General features: G+C 41.4%; 1 protein-coding gene across 2 annotated transcripts in view; it reads right to left on the reverse strand.

Annotated features, from left to right (window-relative positions):
* The window catches only part of UHRF2 (ubiquitin like with PHD and ring finger domains 2), a gene marked incomplete at its 5' end in the record, with an annotated part of 71,931 nt that extends 68,291 nt beyond the window's left edge, over positions 1-3,640 (reverse strand). For both annotated transcript variants that reach the window (XM_084237170.1, XM_084237169.1), the window contains one exon: positions 3,488-3,640. In XM_084237170.1, the coding sequence (XP_084093296.1) occupies positions 3,488-3,640 (153 nt within the window). The remainder of the gene's footprint in view (positions 1-3,487) is intronic.
* Positions 3,641-23,281: the final 19,641 nt, after the last annotated feature.

Raw genomic sequence — 23,281 nt, forward strand, 5'->3', positions numbered from 1 at the left:
ATAAAAAGCTCCACACACTTGTGAAGAGTTGTAAAGAAAACTGAGGAGTTTTGTTACTAGAAAAGCACTTACGTTCTTCCAAATTTAATGAAACTAGAGAGTAAAAGTTTTTGTCATTTAAATTATGTTCTAAGTGGGAGAAAGGGATTGGGTCATTTAGAAATTGCAGACATGAATTTCAGACATATAACTATAGTCCATCCATGTCTCATAGAAGAAAATATCTGGAAGGATGCTGGCAGCAACAGCAGAAGTGCCAAGAAAAAGAAGCTGTCAAAAATACCCCAGAAAGATTAACAGGGACATTTTCCCCTCATGGGATGCACCCCATAGTGACATTTCCCACCCCATCACATGTACCCCAATTAAACCCAAAAAATTCACAAGAAAGAAAAGAAAATATTTGAGAACAGCCATGCTAGAATTCGTTTTGTCAGAGGCCACTCTTGAATTTTTACTGGAATGAAGAAATTTTGCAGACCAGCAGGAAGAAGTACTGCACTGATGTAAGGATAAAAAGAAAGCAGCAGCAAATACCAAGTGGTGAAGACAGTGAGGAAATCATTACCAAGGGCTATTGATAGGGATGTATTAACTTAGTAACTTTCTTATACCTTTCACATCATAGACATAAATCCCATACCTATACTGCTTTTAAACAAATACCTTTTGTTTTTCATGTGAAAATGAAAAGTCTAGGGACAAAATTTTGCTTCAAACTCAATTTTTCTTAGCTCTGGTTCATGCCCCAACTTTGCAAACTATTCTAATATTATCCCTACAGTGATACAAGGGAAAGAATGAGGAACGAAGCTTCAAAAAGGAAAAGCTCTGGATTCTGAAAAGATTTAAATTCACCAATATAACTCTTCCTTAAACTCAATCCCCAGGTGCTTCAAACCCAACCTCCCAGGTAAAAACATCCAAACCAGGTTACCCTACTCTAACCAGAACTTACAGTCCTGAATCACTGCTCTCCATAGGAAGCTATTACACAATTTCTCAAATTTAATTTGCCTACAGATCACCTGGGGAATTTGTAAAATACAGATTCTATACCAGTAGGTCTGGCACGAGACTCCCAGTGAAGCTAATGCTGCTGGATCTGCTGACCCTGTGACCATACTTTGAAAAAAAAACTCATAGGAGACAAACTATCCTTTCACATTCATTTTCAAATTCTGGTGTACAGCAGAACCTCTCATGGGGTCTTGTTAAATTTCACTACTACTTGTAATTCTGGACGTGAGCTGGGCATTCATAGCAAGTATCCACAAGTGACTCTGATATACACCAAAGATTAAAACAGCAGCAGACCTAACATGTTAGGAGAAAGGAAAAGGGTACCATTTACCTCAAATACATCATAGTCACTGTAATTCTGTTTTTATTTTATTACTATGTGGCAGTAATGCATTCTGAGGAAGGGGTGCCTTTTTCTAATAAACATGAAAGCATTTTACAGGAATGGTGCAACCTTATACCACCTTAGTAGTTGTAAGCTCTATACACACTACCTTGGAATGGGAATTCCAAAGAGGAAAAGAAATGGACAATAATCACTGCCATGGCTATTCCTTAGCTCAAGAGGAAGCAAATACAACTCAACAGTATCTTCCTACTCTCTCTCCAACTCAGTGAGGGTACCAAGGGTTCCCACTGGATTATCACGAACCTGAAGAAAGGGACAGCACTACAAAAGTTGTTATTCTCAAAAGTTTTTCCAGAACTTACAATCAGTTTCCTGGTCTATTAAAGTCTACCTTATTGCCCTGAATTTCAAGCAACCACAACCTTTTCCTCAAGACAGGTGCACACATTCTTTTCTTTTAGCATATTTGACAGACTTCGAGGAATTGCCCAGGAGTGCATTCTCAAGCTTCATTTCTGGAGCTCCAGCTACCTCTGGAGCTGAAGTCACCAAAGTATCCTAGGGTTTCATGTGCTACTGTCCCTAAATAGAAAATAAAATTCAGAAGACTTCACTACATGCTCTTCACCTTGATCAACAGATACTTTCTACTGTAGGTCAACAGCAATATAAAACCAAAAAGAAATACCTGTATAATTATTTCAAAAACAAAAGTGTACAACTAAACCAAACACCTCTTTTTACAAATCAAATTCAGGAATCAATATGAAATTGGCTGCAACACATATAAAGGGTACCATAACTTATTTAAAAGCGACTTAAATCAATCCTAGCACTTTCTTTTTCACGCTGGAGTTTCACTCCGAAGTTTCTGGGCAATCTTGGTAGGGTAAGCCTATGAAGGAGAGAAAAATATCCCTTTCAAGTCCTTTGTGGCCCTAGGGAAACGATTACTTCTACCAAATCAAAGAACAATATTTATTTTAAAACCACAGGATGTGAGCCAAACTGTGGTCTATCAATTGAAGAAGGCCAACTTTTAAAATGAATCTGAATTTTAAAAATGGATTAACATTTCTAAAAAGAAAAAGGCAAGAGAAATAAAATGGGTTTAGGGGGCTAGGTATAGACCACAAGAGACTTGTGGGATAGGAAAAACCTTCCGTGGGCCAGACCATGGCCATGCAATACAAGTACCAGAGACGCCCACAGACACCCTCACCGCCAAAATCACTTTCAAGTATGTACCCACGGGCTATGTTCCAACTGCTGTGTTAAAAGCTTGGGTAAGGGCAACATTAGATGGTGAGAAGCAATGAGAGCCAAACAATCTTTTAAATTCGTTTCGCTGAGAATAAACTCTCTGGCCTACACTAGGCAGTTTAAAACCGGTCGGGGATCTATGAATAGCTCTTTCCGTCTAGGTCTCTAAACGCTCCCGAAACAGATCACAACTCTAGGAAAGACCGGGGATTGCAAGGGGGGGGGGGAGGGTGGAAGTGCAGAAGTTCTGGAAACCCTTTGAACCTCCAGTGTTTACAAACCCCTTCCACAGAGAGGAAGCAAAGGAACAGTTCTTCTGGTAGATTAGGAGTTGTGGGTAGGATTTCCCCCTCCCATTTGGAAACCCGGGGTGCAGAAGAGACGGGAAAGCGCAGCGAGCCGTTAGCCCGATCAGCGCTGCCAGAAGCCAGCGCCGCCGGCCCTCCACACCCGCACTGTGGCATGGCCGCCAGAGCCCGCTGCCCTCCCTGCCCGGCAGGAGCCCCAAGCCCTGGCGAGCGCGGGAAGTAAGCAAAAACCAGGCACTTGGCGAATTGTCTGCCGGTGGGGCACCTCTGGGAAAGAGCGGTGAGATCCCCGCACTCCCGACGCCGCCATCTCCAACTGCGCCTGGGGCACCTGCACTCGGGGCTGGCGGGGACCCCGGTTGGGCCCCTTGGCTGAGTCCAGGCCCGCGTTCAGCGCCTCGCCCGCTGCCCACCCGAAGTGCAGCCAGGTGCCCTCCGCGTGCGCGCTGCACCAAACCCTCGGGCCCGCCGGGTCTACGCGTCCAAGAGATGCCCAGATGCCCTCATCATGGGCTTCGCGAAGGGTGCGGCGAGTGCGCCTCACCTGCTTGCCCCGGTAGAACAGGCGCTGGCACTCGGGCCGCACGTCGAACAGCGCCCACACCCGCTCGCGCAGCTCCTCAATCGTGGCTTTGCGAGACACGTCCTCAATGGTGCGCGTCTGAGAACCGTCGATGGTGCGAACCTGGATCCACATCTTGGCGCAGGGGAGGGGGCCGACTCGGCTTTGTCTCCCCCTGCGCTCGGGGCGCCGCGCCCCGCCCGGCCCGCGCCGCCTCCTTGGCGGCTCCGGCTCTCCGCGGCCGGGGGGCGAGCGAGCGAGTTCACGGGCGAGGGAGACCGATCGGATCGGGCTCGACAGGCGGCAGCTACTCTAGATCGCGCGATTGCCCAGCAGAGCTGAGGAAAAGAAACCGGAACCAGTTCGCGGCTCCGGCGCTCTGCAGCCGCCGCAAGCCCAGCCTCGCGAATTGGAGGAAGCCTGGTCGGCGCCGCGCGGAGTGTTTACTTATAGAGCTCTAGCTCCCACATGGAGGTCACGGCGCCAACCCGGATCTCGCGAGATCTGGGCCGGCTCCGCCTTAAAGAGGAAGCGATCCGGGAAGTAGCCACAGATCTGGGAGAACGAAAATGGGCGGGTGCGGAGAGGGCGGGGCGGGGCGGGGGGCGGGGCTACCGCGAGCCGTTATTTGCCCCTTCACCTGCACCTGGGCCCAGGACACGCCCTCAAGCCTTCGGGTTTCGAGCGGTTACCAGGCTGCCCACAACACTTGCCATATAAGTCCTGGTTTCAGAACCCGGGAGGCGAGGGACTCCTCAGGCCTAGCGGATACGGTTCTCTGCTCTCAAAAACACACCAAAAATAAGAAACCCTGACGTGCATTTGTGTGACCATGAAAAGGGGACTGCGGGCGGGTGCGGCCCATATTTCTGAGAAAGCAGAGGAAATGCGCGCGCTCCACGCTTTTGGCCGGACACCGCCCGCCACGAGGCCTAGTGGGGCCCGCCGCCCGGCCAAGGCCACGGGGAGCCTTCTGCTTCTCGAGCTCGTTTCTCGCCCGTCCCGAATGCTGCCTTCGCGCGGAAACCTGCGCTCCCTGGGGTTTCCCGCCGCTAGGCCGAGGTGGCCTCAGGCCCACGGGGCCGCGAGTCCTGCTGGGATTGTTGATGCAAACGCCTGGAGGACCGCGGGCGGGAAGCGAACGTCACCGTGTGGGGACCCTTCCTGTTCGTGCGCCTTTGACCTAAGGTATTGAGGGGTCACGAGAAACACCTTTACAGGATGTAGCACCACACACCTCGAAGAAAGAACTCCAAAGGTCCTACTAGGAATACATTGTCAGAAACAAGCCCGATGCAGTATTTCCTAGCTTGTTTAAAACGACAATGTCTTCATGAAAAGGAAGAAAACATATCAGAGTAGAAAAATACCTATAACTTGAACTTTGTTTTGTCAAAATCCATAACTTGAATATTCAGACCAGGGCTAATTATTGCCGTAAAGCTGGAGCAGCATTTTTGTAGTGACCAGTTAAAGTAATTACAAGCACGGAGAAATTTAGTAGTATCATTTTAAAGAGAGAGATGGTTCAACATGGGAGGGACAGGAAAAATAAAATGCATATACGTATTTAAGATTTCTGCCCTTACTGAACATGTCCCGTTCTAATATATCCTCTCAATATAATTCAGCATATCTGCTCCTGGTTAAAGTAAAGCAAGCATTGAATAATGTGAAAATGAGAGGACAGAGATGAATTTGCTTATAACCTGCCCCAATAAGGGGTAGCTATGTGCATTATAAGCTTATTCTGTGCTCTGATGGAAGTGTTTTAAGAATTTCTCCCTAAAAATTTAGATTTAGAAAAATGAATATATTTTAAAATAATTGATATTAAACAATTTGGTATTAGTTAAAATAGGAATTAAGAGATGATGGGAGGACTAAAATGATCTGGGAGCTTGAAGGTAGGGGTATAACTTGACCTGAGTTTGATGATATCTGTAATGGGGGCAGGCAGCATTTAAATGTTTACTTCATGGATTGAGGTAGATTTGAATTGTAATCCCAGTTCTACTGCTTACATGAAATGTGATTTGGGGCACATTACTTTTTACAGTTTCCTCAAAGTAAAATGTGCCTTTAACATCTAATGAACGTGAATTGTTTAGTCATAATACAGATCCTTGGTAATACACAATAAATTATTTTGATGCTATTATTGTGGAAAAGATTTAGATAAGGAGAAAATGCCCAGAGAGGTGAGAGTGTTTAAGCAAAGACCTAAGGTATGCTTTTCTTTTTTTTTTAAAACGGGTCTGAAGAGGTTGCATATCAAAGAAAGGTTGAGTCAATAGAAAAGGGCAGAGCGTGAAGATTAGCATTCAAAGCAGTAGGTTTTGTAGGCCCCAGGGAGAAACTAAGATTTTAAAAGAGTTGGCTGACATGATTAAATATGCATTTGGAAAGACTGTGGAAGGATGCCTTAGGGGAAGTGTAAGGGATGGCAGAGGATGGGGAAATGTTAATTTTAGTGAAATTTGTGGTAGGGGTAAGAGAGGACTACTTTAGAAAACGGAGCCTATATGACTTAGAGAATTGTGGATATGAGGAATGAGACAAAAATAGAATGCTGAGGGCAATTCCCATATTCCGAGTTTGAGAGACTGAAATGGATAGTTTGGGTTGATGGTGATGATCTTTACTAAACTAGAAAAGGAAACAAGTTGGGGGGATGTGGTGAGTTGAGCTGTATTGCGTTTGAAATGCATCCAAAATACCAAGATGAGGATTTCTAATTAACAAACACACATCCAAAGTTTTGAAGTCAAGTAGAAACTTTCTGAAAAAGGAACACCTCTTTTACTCTGATGAGGTGATTTTTCTCTCTAAATGTGGTACAGCTTTAATGGAGAACCCTTGAGGAAATAGAAAGTTTACTGTCAAAAAAGGGTATCTACTGAGACTGTAGGGGATTTATGTTAATCTAGTTACTATTGTACATCCCTAAGGATGGGCGAGGCAGGGTTTAGAGATGAGACCCAGAAATGATATATTTGTTCTCTGCACACCAATTTAATTACATCTGGTAACCTGATTTGTGTGGTAAGTTACTTAGTATGCAAGTAAGTAATTATAAATAGATCTATATGTAACAGGATATATCCTTTTGTGTTTCCACATAGTATACATTGTAACTAAGTTTCTCTTTCCCTAAAATAACTTTGTTTTCTATTTAGGAAGCTACCCAGTTGTAAAAACAAGACAGAAGTTCTCTGACAACACCCAACAACATTAGACAGTTCTGACATGCCATGCCTTATTACCAGATCTGTAGCTAAAACAACTTGAATATGAATAGGGAAAGAAAAGGGAAACTATTTAGGGCCTCCCCGGTGGCGCAGCGGTTGAGCACTGGGTTGCGAAGCTGCCCGCAGCCTCTGCGGCGCCGGTTCGGTCCCCGGCTGCTCCCCGGCCACCAGAGGAGGGTCCCACATGGCGCGCAGACCTCTCCTGCCGCCCGCTGCTCCCCTCAGCAGTGTCCTTCGGTCCTTCTGCCTGCTCTGCTCCCCGCTCTGGCTCTGGTGAATTCTCTCACCCTCCCGCGCTTCTGACTGTACCCAGTGCTTGAATAAATAAATAAATAAATCTTTAAAAAAAAAAAAAAAAAAAAAAAAAAAAAAGAAAAGGGAAACTATTTACATGGATGAAGAGCAAATACTAAAGTTTATGCTTGGGGGCTTCCTGTTGGAGCAAGGGGTTAAGATGCAACCTATGAAGCTAGCCACAGCCACTGCAGCAGGTGTTCGATCCCTGACTGGGGAGCTAACCCATGTGGCGCAGCAGACCTCTCCTGTCTCACCTGCTGCTCCCTTCAGCAGAGTATTTCAGTCTGCCTGTTCTGTTCCCCACTCTGTCTCTGGTGAATCCTCTCACCACCACCCCCCACCCCCAACACCTCTGGCCTGTATCCCAGTTCTCGTATGCATAAATAAATAAATGTTTAAAAAAATTAAAAAAAATAAAGTTTATGCCATCAGTCATTGAACAATATTTGTTCAAATCAAAAGAGGCAAAACAGGAAAAGATTGAATAACTAATTATTCTAGTATCTTATTACATCTCAGATTTTACTCCAGTTTTCTCAATTTCTCAAACTCATGAACTTGTGTGTGTATAAAATATGTAATATATAAAATGAATTTCAATCTGCTCTCTGAAGCTATTACCACCTTTTCATCTGTACTTCCTTTTGCTCCTCCAGGGCCATTCTTTCTATCTGCTTGCTGTCCTGGAATCCAAGAGCAGGTAGTACACCACATAGTCAGTACTCTCAGGCTGATTTCTGAGAAATCACAACTTTTAAGTAACCTGTTCTACGTGGCACACATCCATGGGTAAGATAACCTCTCTCTCCTCTTATTGCTTTTGGTGTGGGGATTTTATCCTACTTATTGTTACTTATCTGAAATCATACATATTACTTCAGTTCTCTATACTTTGTTCCATACCCTTTTAATTTGTCCTGGGGGGGGTGAAGTTGTGGGACATTACCTTAATAGTAGGTTTTCTGTTATGATCTCTATTGCTATTTTTAAAAGAACTGCATATTTTAACATGTGAGCTAGAATTTCTATTGACTAAAATGTACTTCATATTATGGCTTATTACTTAAACTAGCCATATTTTAAAAGATGCAGTCCTTCTTTTCAATAGAATCTCCAGATTTTTACTGTGGAAATCTAGAGGTCATTCCAATTTAACCTGTTTAACAAATATTTATCATAATCACCTTAAGATCCATCTGTTTTGTCCCAAAGTGCCCTGTCATTTCTTTTATCAGCTGAGTAGTATTCCGTTGAGTATGTATTCCACACTTCTGAAATACATATTCAGTTTTCTGTCAGTGGGCATTTAGTTGGTTCCGTGACTTGACTGTTGTGTATAATGCAGCTATGAGCATAGTATATAAATCCTTTCATATTATTTAGGTGAATGCCTAGAAGTGCTATTGCTGGATGTTATGGTGTTTCCATTTTTTATTTTTTGAGGACTCTCCCTATTGCATTCCTACCAACAATGGATGAGTTTTTCTTTTCCTCCACATCTCTCCCCCAACATTTGTTTTTGCCATTCTTTTTGACATACATTCTTACAGGAGTGAGGTGATATTTTATTATGGATTTGATTTTCATTTTCCTTATAATAAGTGATATTGAACATTTTTTTCATGTGCTTATAGTTCATCTGTATGTATTCTTGGAAGAAGTATCAATTTAGGTCTTTTGTCCTTTTTTGATTGGGCTGTATCTTTTTTTGTTGTTGAGTTTTATGAGTTCTTTCTATATTTTGAGTCCTCAAATCTTGACATATTCTATTAGTAACACTGCACACTAATATTCCCGATATAATGATGCAGTTGTGGGGAAGTGGTCAACTTTAGATGGCTGGCTCTGGGGGAAGTAGCGCACAAGGTAGATGCAACAGATACAACACTGGTTCAGATACTACACTCCCAAAATAGGGGGTAGAAGCCTTCTCAAGTAGGATGAAGACCACACTGTTAAAGCCCAAGGAGGAACTTTCTGGGGCAGAGTGAACTTTTAAAGAGCTTGGTGGAAGCATGTCTGGAAGTTATGGTAGTCACCCAAGGGGGCCCTTACCTCTGTTTGTTTGGACCTGCTATATCTACTTCTATATATTGTCCCTATATTGTAATTTACGCTAGCATTTCCTCAATTCTTTAAAAAAGCATATTACCCATTTTGCAACTTTGTATTAGTGGTATGAGGATGGCGAGCAGGAACTAATAGATAAGGCACTAAATGAAAGAAACAGTTTTACCACCTCACCTGTCTCTGATGCCAAAGTAGCAGGAACCACAGGGTATAGAGAAGGAAGATGGTGAAATTAAGGTTCACAAGACACAAAGAATAAAATAAACAGACCCCCCCACTGTGGAGATTGTGGTTTGGATGGTGATTAGGCTCTATGAGAAAACAGAGAAGCTGCTGCAGCATGGACAAATGAAGAAAGGATGAGAGACCACCCCCATGAGGTGAGGCAGACATGGAAAACAAAGGGGAAAGTGGGCAGCACTTGGCCTATACTATGGTTTAGGATCTATGATAGATAGAAGGAAATATGAATGATAGGAAAGAATGAAACTGATTTTTTTCCCCCTGTGTTGAAATATCCCATGTGTCAAAAAGTCCAAATAAAGAGTTACAATGCATTTGCATGTAGCTTCTTGATATCATGATGTTATGGGAACAAATTTAAGCAAGATGGATTTTTTTTAAGTTTTTTAAAGTTTTAAAGTTATATCCAAAATATATTCTTTGAGGGTTTCAATGATTTTGAATTGCTTGTAGATCAGTGGAAGAAAAATCATGGGTTAGATATGAATGTGGTTGAAATTTATTCACATATTCAGCAACTTTATCCAAAGTCAGCAAATATGCTATGTAAATTTTAATTGTCAAAAATGTCAAAAGAAACTCAAGGAGAGTGATGTAGTATGTTCTTGTTTTATTTTTTATTTAATAACTTCAGCTAAGCAATTCTCAAAATACTACTATAAGATTTTTATATGCCCCATAGTCATGGATTGTAAGTAGATATAAAATATATACCCCTGAATGTCTCCTTTGAACAGAAAGTTCAAGCAAATCCTAGAGGTATTAGTGATGCAGAGAGGAAGTATGATTTCCTTGTATCTTTCTGGACTCAGTCCCAGTCCAAATATGGGAGTAAAATAATTCTGAATGTGACCCAGTTCTGAGACAGTCAATTCAACCATAAATTCAAACTTCCAGACCCACATGGTCATTCTATTTTATTGTGTATAGAACGAGTTTATTATTTTCTGCTAAATTATTTGCAAGAATCCTGAAGCATTTTCCCCCCAATTCTCATCAGTAGGCATTTATCTGTGGTTTAAAAACATTCGGCGATTTAAATGCTTTAGATGTTGTGTTATTTTGCTAGAGTTGCTATTAGCAAAATACCACAAAGTAGGTGACTTAACAGAAATTTATTTTCTTACATTTTGGAAACTGGAAGTCCAAGATCAAGGTGCAGGTTTTGTTTCTCCAGAGGCCTCTCACCTTGATTTCTTCTTTTCTTCTCGCTGTGTTCACACATGATCATATGTGTGTGTGCTTGTGTGTGTCTGTGTATGTTCTTCCTTCCCCCTCAGGCATACTCCCCATAGAGTTTCCTTCACCAATGTACTCGTGCACTATCACCACAGTCCCCTGTGCACCTGGTATCCTTCTTCCTCTGATACCCTCCAAGGGTATCAGTTATATTGGATTAGAACTCACCTGTAAGCTTATTTAATATAGCTTATTTAGTCTTAATCACTTCTTTAAGGGCTCTGTTTCTAAATACTTTGGGGGTTAGGGCTTAATACGAATTTTGAGCATGGGGGAGATAAAATTCAGTCTATGGGTATTGCTACATTCATGACCTTGAAATTCTCCCATTCACCACTTTTCTTATACCTATTTGCTATAAATAGCAAAATACCATAAGTAGAGAATGAAATGTTATTAGAACTGGGGAGAGCCCCCAGAACTAATTTAGAAATTTGAAATGTACTTCAGTCTACTAGAAGCTCAAATTATTAAGACCATAATAATTTTAACCACATGTTGACTACTTATCATAGAAAATTATCTAAAAAATTGGTATTACAAATCAGAGACATCCTGCAAGGGAGGAGGAGGGAGAGGCATCAGATGGAGGGAGGGAGAGAGGAGCACAGGGGACTGAGGTGATGGTGCACAGGTGCATTGGTGAAAGAAACTCTATGGGGACTACACCTTAGGGGGTGGGGAGAAACAAATATTGTTTAAAAATGAACAATGATGTACAAAAATATATTGGTAGATCACTGGCAAATAAGTAACACAAAACAGCTGCATAGAATAAATGGTACTCTGAAAAAGAATACTATGATCTAATCTTTTTGACTTTGCAAATTAGCAAAAAGATGTAGATGAGATTTTTTTCAGAGCTCTTTTTCCTTTTAATGGATTATATTTAATCCTAAAATGACCAAAGAGTTTTGATTTCTAAAGCTAGTCATTAAAAAAAGAACCCAATAATTCAAATTAATAAGTTCTGAAAATACGTAGTGAGACAGAAAGTACTTTGCATATATAACCTGAAGTTATAGAAAATCTAAGTTCTTTTGGTTTTAAGAATAGTTATTTACTGTAGAAAAAGAAGAAACTATGTATTGAGATAAATAGCTTTGAAATATGATTGCTGTTCTTATTTGGCCTCCTACTTTTTAAATAAACATGGCATGGACACAAGCTATGGTAGCTTGGTTGGTTTGTACATATATCTATAGTGACTCTTGTGTGCTGACAAGTTATGATGTGCTTGTTCTAAGAAATCCTGCCTATTTCAAAAGCCTAAGCAATTCATTAGACTTTAAAATACAATACGACCCTTAAAGTTATAGATAACAATATCTTAATTTTTTAAAATTCAAGTTAAAAAATTCATGATCTGTTCCTTTCCCTCGCTACTCTAATCACAGGTATGACCCATTGAAAAATTATTTGAAAATTCAGATAAGGGGGCTTCCCCGGTGGCTTAGGGGTTAAGTCTCAGTGCTATCACCTCTACAGACTGATTGCCATCCCCACAGGGAGCTAACCCACATATGGCTCAGCAGACCTTTCCTGTCTTGCCTGCTCTTCCCCTTAGCAGTGAATTTCAGTAAATCTGCCTGTTTTGCTTCCCATTCTGTCTCTGGTGAATCCTCTTATCACACCCGCTCCCCCCCACCACACCTTGCCCCACCTCTGGCCTACACCTCAGTTGTTCAATGCAACAACAACGAAAGAAAATTTAGATATTTCTGCTATTGTTACTCTGATATTTTCTGAGAGAAAAGACTGATTTTTAAAAAAGATGTATTTATTTATGCATGCCAGAACTTGGGTACTGGGCAGAGGTGCAGGGAACGTGGCAGGGGGGTGGTGAGAGGATTCACAGAGACAGAGTAGGGAACAGAACAGGCATATTGACTGAAATACACTACTGAAGGGAGTAGCAGGTGAGACAGAAGAGGTCTGCTGTGCCATGTGGGTTAGAACTCATGCTGCAGTGGCTGTGATAGCTTTGTAGTGCTGCAGCTTAACTCCTTGTGCCGCCAGGGAGGCCCTGCTCTATGATATTTTCTTAGAGAAAAGACTTTTTAATTATATGCTTTACCTTAACATTTTCTAGAATGGCATATAAAAATCAAAAAAGAAAGTCATTTCCCTTTCCCTTTTCCCCTCTGACACTTAAAAAATGTGCTTTGAAAGCCTATGAAACAATGGTAAATGGGCCTCCCTGGTGGTGCAGGGGTTAAATACACAGCACTATCAAGCTATTGCCAGCCACTGCAGCATAAGTTCAATTTCTGGCCAGGAGCAACCCACATGGTGCAGCAGACCTGTTCTGCCACGCCCACTGCTCCCCTTTGCATTGTGTGGATCTTCCTGTTCTGCTCTCCACTTTCTCTGATGAATCCTCTCACCCCCCCATCCTCTGGATTACACCCCAGTTCTTGTATGCATAAATAAATAAATCTCAAAAAATGATTATAAAAATCTTTTCTAATAGTTCAAAAAAGGCCATTACAGCAAGATGTTTCTTTCCCCGCCCCCTAAAGATTTATTATTTTCTTATAGGGATGAATTTTTCTCAACTTTCTTTGCCAAGACTCTGAGTTAGCCTGAAGAGTCAGGGCTAACCTTCTGGAGTTAGGGGGTGTCAAGAAGAGATGCCCAGAGATAAGAGCACAGTTGAAATCTTTAGTCTATCTGTAGCTTTAGGAGACTGAAGCAGGGGGTTTATTAGAAGGTGCCTGAAGTTTTCATTTGTGAAACAGGTAGGAACTATTTTAAGTCTCAGCCTTCTCAGAAAAGTATGGAACTAAAAATACATGAGCATCAGTTTGAGATGTTTATGTCCACTGAAGAGGACATTTGGTAAGAGAATTACCCTTGAGAACAAATAGTTGGTGTCAGAGTGTCTCTTAGTAAAATTTAAGAGATAAGAGAACTTCTACTGAACGCTTTCTTACATACATCTCCTCTTTTAACATTATCATCATTCCTTTAAAAATTTAAAATTGGGGGCCTCCCCTGGTGGCAAAGCAGTTGCGCTCTGGGTTGCAAGGCTGCCCGCAGCCTCTGCAGCGCCAGTTCAATCCCCGGCCATCGACGAGGATCCCACCAAAAAAAAAAAAATAATAATTAAAAATTCGTTGAAATAAAAGGTAAAAGTGTTATAGTGAAAGATACCAGTTCTATAAGACTTGTTTGTGTGGTATAGAATGAGACAGTCTAGACAAGAGAATTGACTGATGTCAGATGGTGATATGTATCAAATACTGTAGTCCTTAATTCATGGATTTACAAGAAAAGAGTCCTTGATTAGATTCAGGTTTGCTGAGCTTAATCCTTAACCTTGTCCTATAAAGACTGCATACTCTGAGAAGAAACTATTTCATTTACCTCCCTATCCCTTCTCCTCTAGACAACAAACTTGAACAAATTCTTGCATGGTTTCTAATGTTCAAGGCCATATCCCTGGGAATGACCTACCCCCACCATTATTTCCTGCCTAGGAAAGCTGAAGTCTGCCAAAAAAAATTTAGTGTTTGTTTTAGTCAACACCTGACTATAGGGCCTCTGTCTCCCAGTCTCTGTGAGAGGGTAGAAGCCTTTGATAAGTTCTAGTGAGTGAACTCAGATGTCCTAATCTCATTGACCAACCTCCCTATCCACTTTTTGTAATTTTCCATTTCCCTGATTTATTCAAGCTCCTGCATTCCCATTGATTCTCACACCATACTTCTTCTTTCTACCTCTTTAAATACCTAGTCACTTCTACATGGATTAAAGTTATTGTTTTTTTAAGATTTTTTTTTTATAAACTATAGCTGGGGTACAGGCCAGAGGCGCGGGAGGGTGAAAGGATTCACCAGAGACAGAGTGGGGAGCAGAACAGGCAGATGGACCGAAGACACTGCTGAGGGGAGCAGCGGGCGAGGCAGGAGAGGTCTGCCACGCCGTGTGGGAATCTCCCTGGCTGGCTGGGAATTGAACCCATGCTACAGGGGCTGTGGACAGCTTCACAGCACTATGCTCAACCTGCTGCGCCACCAAGGAGGCCCTGGATTGAAGTTAAGCTACAGAAGTTACTGAGTAAATCTGTCCTATTTCCTTTCAATGGTGTCCAACTTTGTTTCTCTTTGGCAGTTTTCATTACAAGCATGGCTCATTATATTACACTTTGTGGTAATCCTTCATCAAGTAAATTTATCAGTGTTATTTTTCAATAGCATGTGCTTAACGTTGTGTCCCTATATCACATTTTGATAACTCTCACAATATCTCAGACTTTTTCATTATTGTTTCTATTAGGGTGATCTGTGAACAGTGATATTAATATTACTATTGTAATTGTTTTGAAGTGCTACAAATCACACACATACAAGGTGGAGAACTTAGTAAATGTTATGTATGTTTTTTTTTTTTTTAAAGTTTTTTTTTTATATTTATTTTATTCATTTATTCATTTATTCATTTGTTTGTTTTTGTTTATACATGCACTGGGTACAGTCAGAAGCGCGGGAGGGTGAGAGAATTCACCAGAGCCAGAGCGGGGAGCAGAGCAGGCAGAAGGACCGAAGTACACTGCTGAGGGGAGCAGCGGGCGGCAGGAGAGGTCTGCGCGCCATGTGGGACCCTCACCCAGTGGCCGGGGAGCAGCCGGGGATCGAACCGGCGCTGCAGAGGCTGCAGGCAGCTTCGCAACCCAGCGCTCAACCGCTGCGCCACCGGGGAGGCCCAGTAAATGTTATGTATGTTTTGATGCTCCATCAATCAACTGTTCCCCCATCTCCTCAGGTCTCCCTATTCCCTGAGCAATTAACAACTCTATAATGGCCTCTAAGAGCTCAAATGAAAAGAAGAATCACATATCAATTTAAATAAAAAACTAGAAATGATTAAGTTTAGTGAGAAAGACATGTAAAAAGCAAGTCTTGTGCCAAGTTGTGAATGCAAAGGAAAAGTTCTTGAAGTAAATTAAAATTGCTGTTCAATGAACACATGAATGATAAGAAAGCAAAACAACCTATTCCTGTTATGGGGAAATTTTTATTGCATTGGGTAAAAGAGCAAAGCTGCCAGAACTTTCTTTCCCTTAAGCCAAAACTTAAACCCATGCAAGATCCTACCTCTTTTCAGTTCTGTGAAGACCCAGAATGGTAAGGAAGCTTCAGAAGAAAAGTTTCAAGCTAGCAGATATTGGTTCATGCAATTTAAGGAAAGAAACCAACTCTGTAACATAAAAAGTACAAGGTAAAGCGGCAAGTGCTGGTGTAGAAAGTGCAGCAAGATACCCACAATATCTGCTTGGGGAGAAACAGCCTACCTATCAAACAAATGACAGGATCTGCCCATTATATACCAACAGGAAATAAGGAATGTGTGTAGGAGTGGATTTTGAGGATATCAGATTGGGGGAATATAAGGTTAGATAAGGGAGACTTCATTAATACGGGGAATATTCTCCCATGATTCAGGATTCAGTGTAATAGTACTAGAATAGTTTGAGCACAGTTTGGTTGGATCCTTGAAACTTGTTCATGACAATGACTTAGAGTATGAGAGGTGAAGTTGCCAGACGTTTTGCCATTATATTAAACAAAGAGGACATATAGATCAGTTAAGCAGGGATGTTGAAACAGATTTACTATGTACAAACCTATGTTCCCTGAAAAGACCAAGAACTCACTTCCATCTCTAAAGCAATACAAAATATACTAGTGCTGGAGACACCTTTCTCTCCCTACTTCGAATTTTGTCAGTCATTTACATAACTGTATCATTGTTGGGGTACATTTTCACACCTCCATATGTGCATGTTTCACTCACCTTGCACTAAAACACCCATTAGAGATACCAGTTGTTGTTTGTTCTCTACAGATCATGCCTAATTATACTGCCTAATATAAGTGAGGACAATGGGATTCTAGAATGACAGATATCAGTGGCAGTACTTAATTCTCAGGGGCAGGTTGAACATAATTACAATGGACATCAAAATAAGTGTCAATTGAAGTCTTCTTACATGAATCTATAGTTATTTTATGTTTTTTTTAATTATTTTTATTTATGCATGCAAGAACTTGGGTGTAGGCCAGAGATGCGGGGTTGGGGGTGTGAGAGGATTCCCCAGAAAGAGTGGGGAGCAGAATAGATGGATGTACTGAGATACACTGCTGAGGGGAGCAGTGGGTGAGCCAGGAGAGGTCTGTTGTACCATATGAGTTAGTACCCTGCCAGGGGATCTAACTCATGCTGCAGTGGCTGGCAATAGCTTGAAAGCACTGAGACTTTTAGCCCCTGAGCCACCATGGAGGCCCTATAGTGATTTTATGTTTTTAATTTAAAAAAAAAATTTTTTTTGAGGACCTCCCCTGTTGGTGCAGCAGTTGAGCGCTGGGCTGCTAAGCTGCCCGCAGCCTCTGCAATGCCAATTCAATCCCTGGCCACCAGCAAGGGTCCCACAAGGTGCGCAGGCCTCTCCTGCCACGCCCGCTGCTCCCCTCAGCAGTGTATTTTGTCGGTCTGCCTGTTCTGTTCCCCGCTCTGGCTCTGGTGAATTCTCTCACCCTCCGGCGCTTCTGACTGTATCCAGTGCTTTTATAAATAAATAAATAAATAAATCTTTAATTTTTTTTTTTTTTTTTTTATGGGACCCTCGCCGGTGGCCGGAGAACGAACTGGCGCTGCAGAGGCTGCAGGCAGCCTCGCAGCCCAGCGCTCAACCACTGCACCACCAGGGGAGGCCCAAATAAAAAAATTTTTTTTAATATAATTTAAAAACTTCTTTTATTCAGGTAATATTGTTTTACAACATTATATATGATTTAGAGGTATAGGATCATTCCTTTTATGTGTATGTTACCACACCACACCTACCACCAAGACATCCATAGTCATCCACTATAGTCCATTGTATTCCCACCCTGCTTTACTCTCTCCCCCCCACCCCACCCTTATCCTCTAGTGGTCTCAATTGCACAGTCAGATTTATAGGGTTTGCTATTAGTTTGGTTTTATCTGAACCTTTGTTTTGTTTATCTACATTCCACATATAAGTGATACCATCCAGTATATTTTTACTTCTGACTTATTTCACTTAGCATATTCCCTCCAGTTCCATCCATATTATCACAAATAGCAAGAGTTCATCTCTATTTATAGCTGAGTAGTATTCCATTGTGTATTTATACCTGATTTTTATAATCTCTGTTCTTGGGCATTCAGGTTGTTTCCATAACTTGGCTATTATATGCAGTGCTACAGTGAACATAGGAATGCTCACATCCCTTCAACTCACTGTTTTTGCAGATACCTAAGACTGGAATTGCTGGATGACATGGTAGATCTATTTTTAATATTTTGAGAAATCTCCATACTGTTTTCCCACCAACATTGTATAAGAGTTCCTTTTTGTCCACATCCTTACCAACACTTGTTGTTTCTGGTCTTTTTGATATGGGTCATTCTCATAGGTGTAAGGGGGTATCTCATATTTGGTTTTGATTTTCATTTCCCTAATGATAAGTTATAATTTGCATTTTTCAAGTGTCTGTTGGTCATCTCTATACCTTCTTTAGAGAAGTGCCTATTTAGCTTGTCTGCCCATTTTTGATTGGATTATTTTTCTTTTTATTGAGTTGTATGAGTTCTTTGTAGATCTTGGATATCAGTCCCTTGTCAGATGTATGGTGTGAAAATATTTTTTTCCATTCATTTGGGTATGTTTCTCTTTTAATGGTAGTTTTATTTTTGCTGTGCAGAAAGTGTTTAGTTTGATGTAGTACCAATTGTTCATATCTTCTTTTGTTTCTCTTGCTGTAGGAGACAAATCTGCAAAGCCAATGTCATGGAGTGTTTTGCGTTAGTTTGCTTCAGTGTTTTTTATGGTTTCACACCTTACATCCAAGTCTTTTATCCTTTTCGAATTAGTTTTTTAAAATATTTATTTATTTATTTAAGAACTGGGCGACAGGCCAGATGTGTGGGAGGGTGAGAGGATTCACCTGAGACAGAGTGGGGAACAGAACAGGGAGACTGACGAAATACACTGCTGAGGGGAGCAGCAGGTGAGACGGGAGAGGTCTGCTGCGCATTGTGGGATTCTTGCTGGCCGGCCGGGATCGAACCCATCCTGCAGAGGCTGTGGACAGCTTCACAGTGTGGCACTCAACCGCCTGTACTACCACAGAGGCCCCATTTTTAATTAATTTTTGTGTGTGGTGTGAGATAGTGATCTGGTTTCATTTTTTTGCATGTTGACTGTTCAGTTTTCCCAGCACCATTTTTTTGAAGAGAACTTTCTTTCTCCAATGTGTACTCTTCACTCCTTTGTCATAGATTAACTTTGTCCATATAAATCTAGGTTTATTGGGCCTCCCCTGGTGGCGCAGTGGTTGAGCGCCGGGCTGCGAAGCTGCCCGCAGCCTCTGCAGTGCTGGTTCAATCCCCGGCCACTGGCGCTGGCAAGAGTCCCACATGGCGCGCAGACCTCTCCTGCCACCCCACTGCTCCCCTCAGCAGTGTATTTCGTCAGTCTGCCTGTTCTGTTCCCCACTCTGGCTCTGGTGAATTCTCTCACCCTCCCGTGCTTCTGACTGTACCCAGTGCTTGTATAAATAAATAAATCTTTAAAAAAAAATCTAGGTTTATTTCTGATCTCTCATTTCTATTGGCATTGTATTTTTGTTCCAATACCATATTGTTTTGATTATTGCAGCTTTATAGTATAAAGTCTATAAGTGTGATACAATAATTATTTTCTATGTCACTGTATTCCATGATATTGTGTAACACAGATCTGGAGATATACAACTTGTGGGAGTGGTCCTCTCAGAAGGATACTCCTGAGCAAGACATACTTGCACGCTCTAGAAGCAGGCTTAAGGCTATTTGATAAAGTCTCTTTGACCTCAGAAATCTCAGATGTGATCTAAAATATTAGGAGGTTCTGGGACCTAATAGGCAGGTCTTGTCCTATGAAGTTTACCTTGTAGGGAGGGGATAAAGGATAACTAAATAGGACCCTGTAAAATGCATAATTTGGGATAGAATCTGGGTGTAGAGGTAGTACAGGAGTTTGGTATGATCAGGGAACAAAAAGTTTGCAAAAATGTGTAAGCATGGAAGATTATGACAATGACATTGATGAAATAAGCCTTGAAGATCATGACAAGGCATTACACTACCAAGCAATAGACTCATTGCCTGATGTGTATAGAAACACATTATCATTACGACACCCAGGTTTTAGAAAAGAAAGTACTTTATTACATGTCAGCTGCCAAAGAAGCAAGAGGAAAACCTCAAATTTGTTTCCCCAAGGATGAGACTTAGGGCAGTATTTAAAGGGTTGGTGAACAAAGAAACTATAAAAATAGGTCACTTGGTAGAGTCTGGTTAATTGCTTTTTGCTGAATCACAAACTCAAATTTGGGTACAGAAATGCAACAAAACTTGGGGCCTCTGTTAAGATGCAGAACTCGAAGCTGTCCATAGCCACTGCAGCACGAGTTTGATCCCCGGCCAGGGAGGTACCCATATGGTGCAGCAGATCTCTCCAGAATTGCCCACTGCTCCCCTCACCAGTGTATTTCAGTCAATCTGCCTGTTCTGTTCCACACTCTGTCTTCAGTGAATCCTCTCACCCCCCCACACCTCTGGCCTGTACCCCAGTTCTTGAATGCATAAATAAAAATAAGTCTTAAAAAAAAAAAAGAAATGCAACAAAACTGAGCACTCCTTGCTTCTGAATCTTGTCCATTTAACCATGAGTCAGGTATTATAATTCCATTTTACATTACTATTTCTCAGTCTAGGTAGTGTAAGGTTACCTCACGATCAGAGAAAAGTCTTCTGGGCCTGCTCCCCAAAACACAACTATCCATTTATGAAAAACCCATTTTTCCTTATTTAAATGGGTTAGAGGTATTTTTGTCCCATTTTGTAATCTTGCAAGCACACCCTGCTATTTTTACAAGATAAGCAGAACTAGGAAAAGACCACCATGAGCATAGCCTTACTTGGATTTTTGTTTTATTGTCCTTGTTTGCCAGTTTGACATTCTGACTGCTCTTAGATCTTCAGAGCCTTAATTGGGAATTGATTAGGACCTTTGAGACAGGAGACTTTCTGAAAGAAGAGGATTGAGATTTCAGCTAATCTGTGGTCAAGCAGAGGCCAAAGTAGACTAAAATGTTGGGTTAGGACCACGATGATATCACAGACCTGAAGGAGGAGTTTTTTCTACAATATTATTTACTGATGCACAACCCTAAGTCTGGAACTGAAATAGGACCTGTTTAAATTCATCTAAGAGCTGGACAGGAGGTTGCATACTTTGCTTTGAAATATGGCAAATATGTTTCTTATGTTTCTTAGTGACTCTATTTCACATACAAACACACTGAGAATTTTTACAGCAGTATCTGTGGATGCTTCATATGAATTGAACACCAGTTTGCCTGATTCTCAAGTCCTGGTTCTATAATTCTAAATTCTGGTGTTTGGGTTCTCTGTTAGCTCTTTGCCAGATTTTCAATATAAGCTTTTCCTAATAGTTTCTCACTTAGCAAACACTATTCTGTTTCTGACCACTTGGAATGTAACTTCTACTCTAGCTAGAACAACCTCTGCCTCCTAGCAAGAAGAGATTGAGCATTTTGTTATGAACCACTGGATTCAGAGAACTTGCTTGGTTGCCCTGGCAACAAGGCAATGACTGCCTTTTTTTTTTTTTTTTTTTTTTAAGTCCCTGGATCTGGGGAGTATGACATTGTACACAGAAAATTCAGGGCCCAGAGGAAAGCTTCCTGCTGGGTCCACTCAGTCATTGGAGGTTGGAATGCATATATAGATCCTACTTTCACAAATACCAGGACTAGTAGCTGCTATAGGGCAGCTTAGTCTATCCCTGTTCGCTCATCTGGAGAAATTTGGAAGCAATTGACAGAACTCTCTGACATCAAATATCCAAAGCTTTGACGGGGAATTCAGAGGTGGAGGGGAATAGTGGTGGGAGCAAGCAGATTGCATTTCCAATATTTTACATTTTAGAAGATATGGAGGATGGCATTTCTATTCCTGAAGCCCAGCAGTTATTTCCATAGAAGGAGAGAGTAAGGAAGTTCCACTCACAAGAACTCTAGGCATCACCCAGTTGCAAGGAGGACTGACACCTTCAGAGCTTATGGATAATCCTGAGAGAAATTGCGGGGAATAATCTAAACTTCTACCACAGTCCAGTCAACATCTCAAGAGAGGGTAGCAATAACTAGCCCAGGTAATAAACTAGCCCAGGTCACCAGGCTTGAGTGTCCCCAAATTAACAAGCCTCTATATAAAACTAGAGATGGAACTACCTCATACCTTGGCTCCCTCTTTCTTGAGTAGTAGCAGGGCCACTCCCCAAGGTACATAATGTGCACCTTGTGTACATGAGTGCATATATCTGTGGCGCTCTGCCTGGCCCCCTAAGAAAGGCACAGTTATCCCTACAAGACATTATGCCTGTGAATTGCTTTCTTTTAAAGATTTATCTATTTATTCATACAAGAACTAGGGTACAGACCAGGGGTGTGGGAGGTGAGAAGATTCATCAGATACAGAGCAGGGAACAGAACAGGCAGGTAGACTGAAGTACACTGATGAGGGGAGCAGTGGTCAAGTCAGGAGAGGTCTGCTGTGCCATGTGGGTAGCTCCCTGGCCATCCGGGGATCGAACTCATGCTGCAGAGGCTGTGGACAGCTTCACAGCACTGCACTTAACCCTTTGCACCACCAGGGAGGCCCTATGCCTGTTCTTTATGTAGACTATTATTCTATTTCTAAAAGATACCTGTTTAAAGAACTTCTATTGCACATATATTACATTAATTTTAAGGATTTGTTATTGTTAATTATATTCAAGAATACCTTTTTTGGCAAGTATTCTCTTCCCTACAGAAAAAACATCTGGGAGTTTTTTACACATGATGTTTGCACTATAAAGATGCCTCAGGACGATCCTTGGTAATAGCAGCTAATGTTTATCACCAGCAGCAGGACTTCGGCCATTTGGAAGGCAGCATATTAGCTGAGACCCTGGCTGAATCAGATGCACTGGCTTCAGATGTCCACTTTGCCATTTGTAAGCCATGAAGGCTTGGGCAAATGTCTTAATATCTCTGCCTTAATTTTCTCACATGTAAAATGGGAGTTAATTTCCTCAAAAACTTTTAGTGAGAATTAAAGAAGATAGTGGGTATAAAGTTCTTAGCACAGAGCAAATGTTCAAATGCATGATATCCAGGCTTCTAATTTTTTTTATCAATTATGAATCCTTTTTAAATAATTGAATGGCATTCCATATATGTACAAACGCTCATTATTGAAGTATCATGAAAAAGCCTGTTTCATCTCTTGCTAGTTTCAAATAATGTTGATTTCATGTTTGTCCAGAAAAAAACTTCAATGTAGAAATATTTCCATATACTAGAAGTACATTGCATTGTTTTGCTAAGGGCTCCCCAAAAGGATAATATCACTTGGTGGCTAGCTTGCCTATAAACAGTGAGCTACAACTCACTTTGTAATGGCATCTTTTCAGAGTTAATTAGACTTTCTGCTTCACTGAGACCAGATGAGTCATCTTCTGTCTGTTTGTCCATCTCTTCCCCCAACAAACTTACACTAAATTGGCTAAAATACAGTTTAATAATCTCCATTT

The sequence above is a fragment of the Talpa europaea genome (genome assembly GCF_964194135.1).
Source record: "Talpa europaea genome assembly, chromosome: 7".
Classification (NCBI taxonomy): domain Eukaryota; kingdom Metazoa; phylum Chordata; class Mammalia; order Eulipotyphla; family Talpidae; genus Talpa; species Talpa europaea.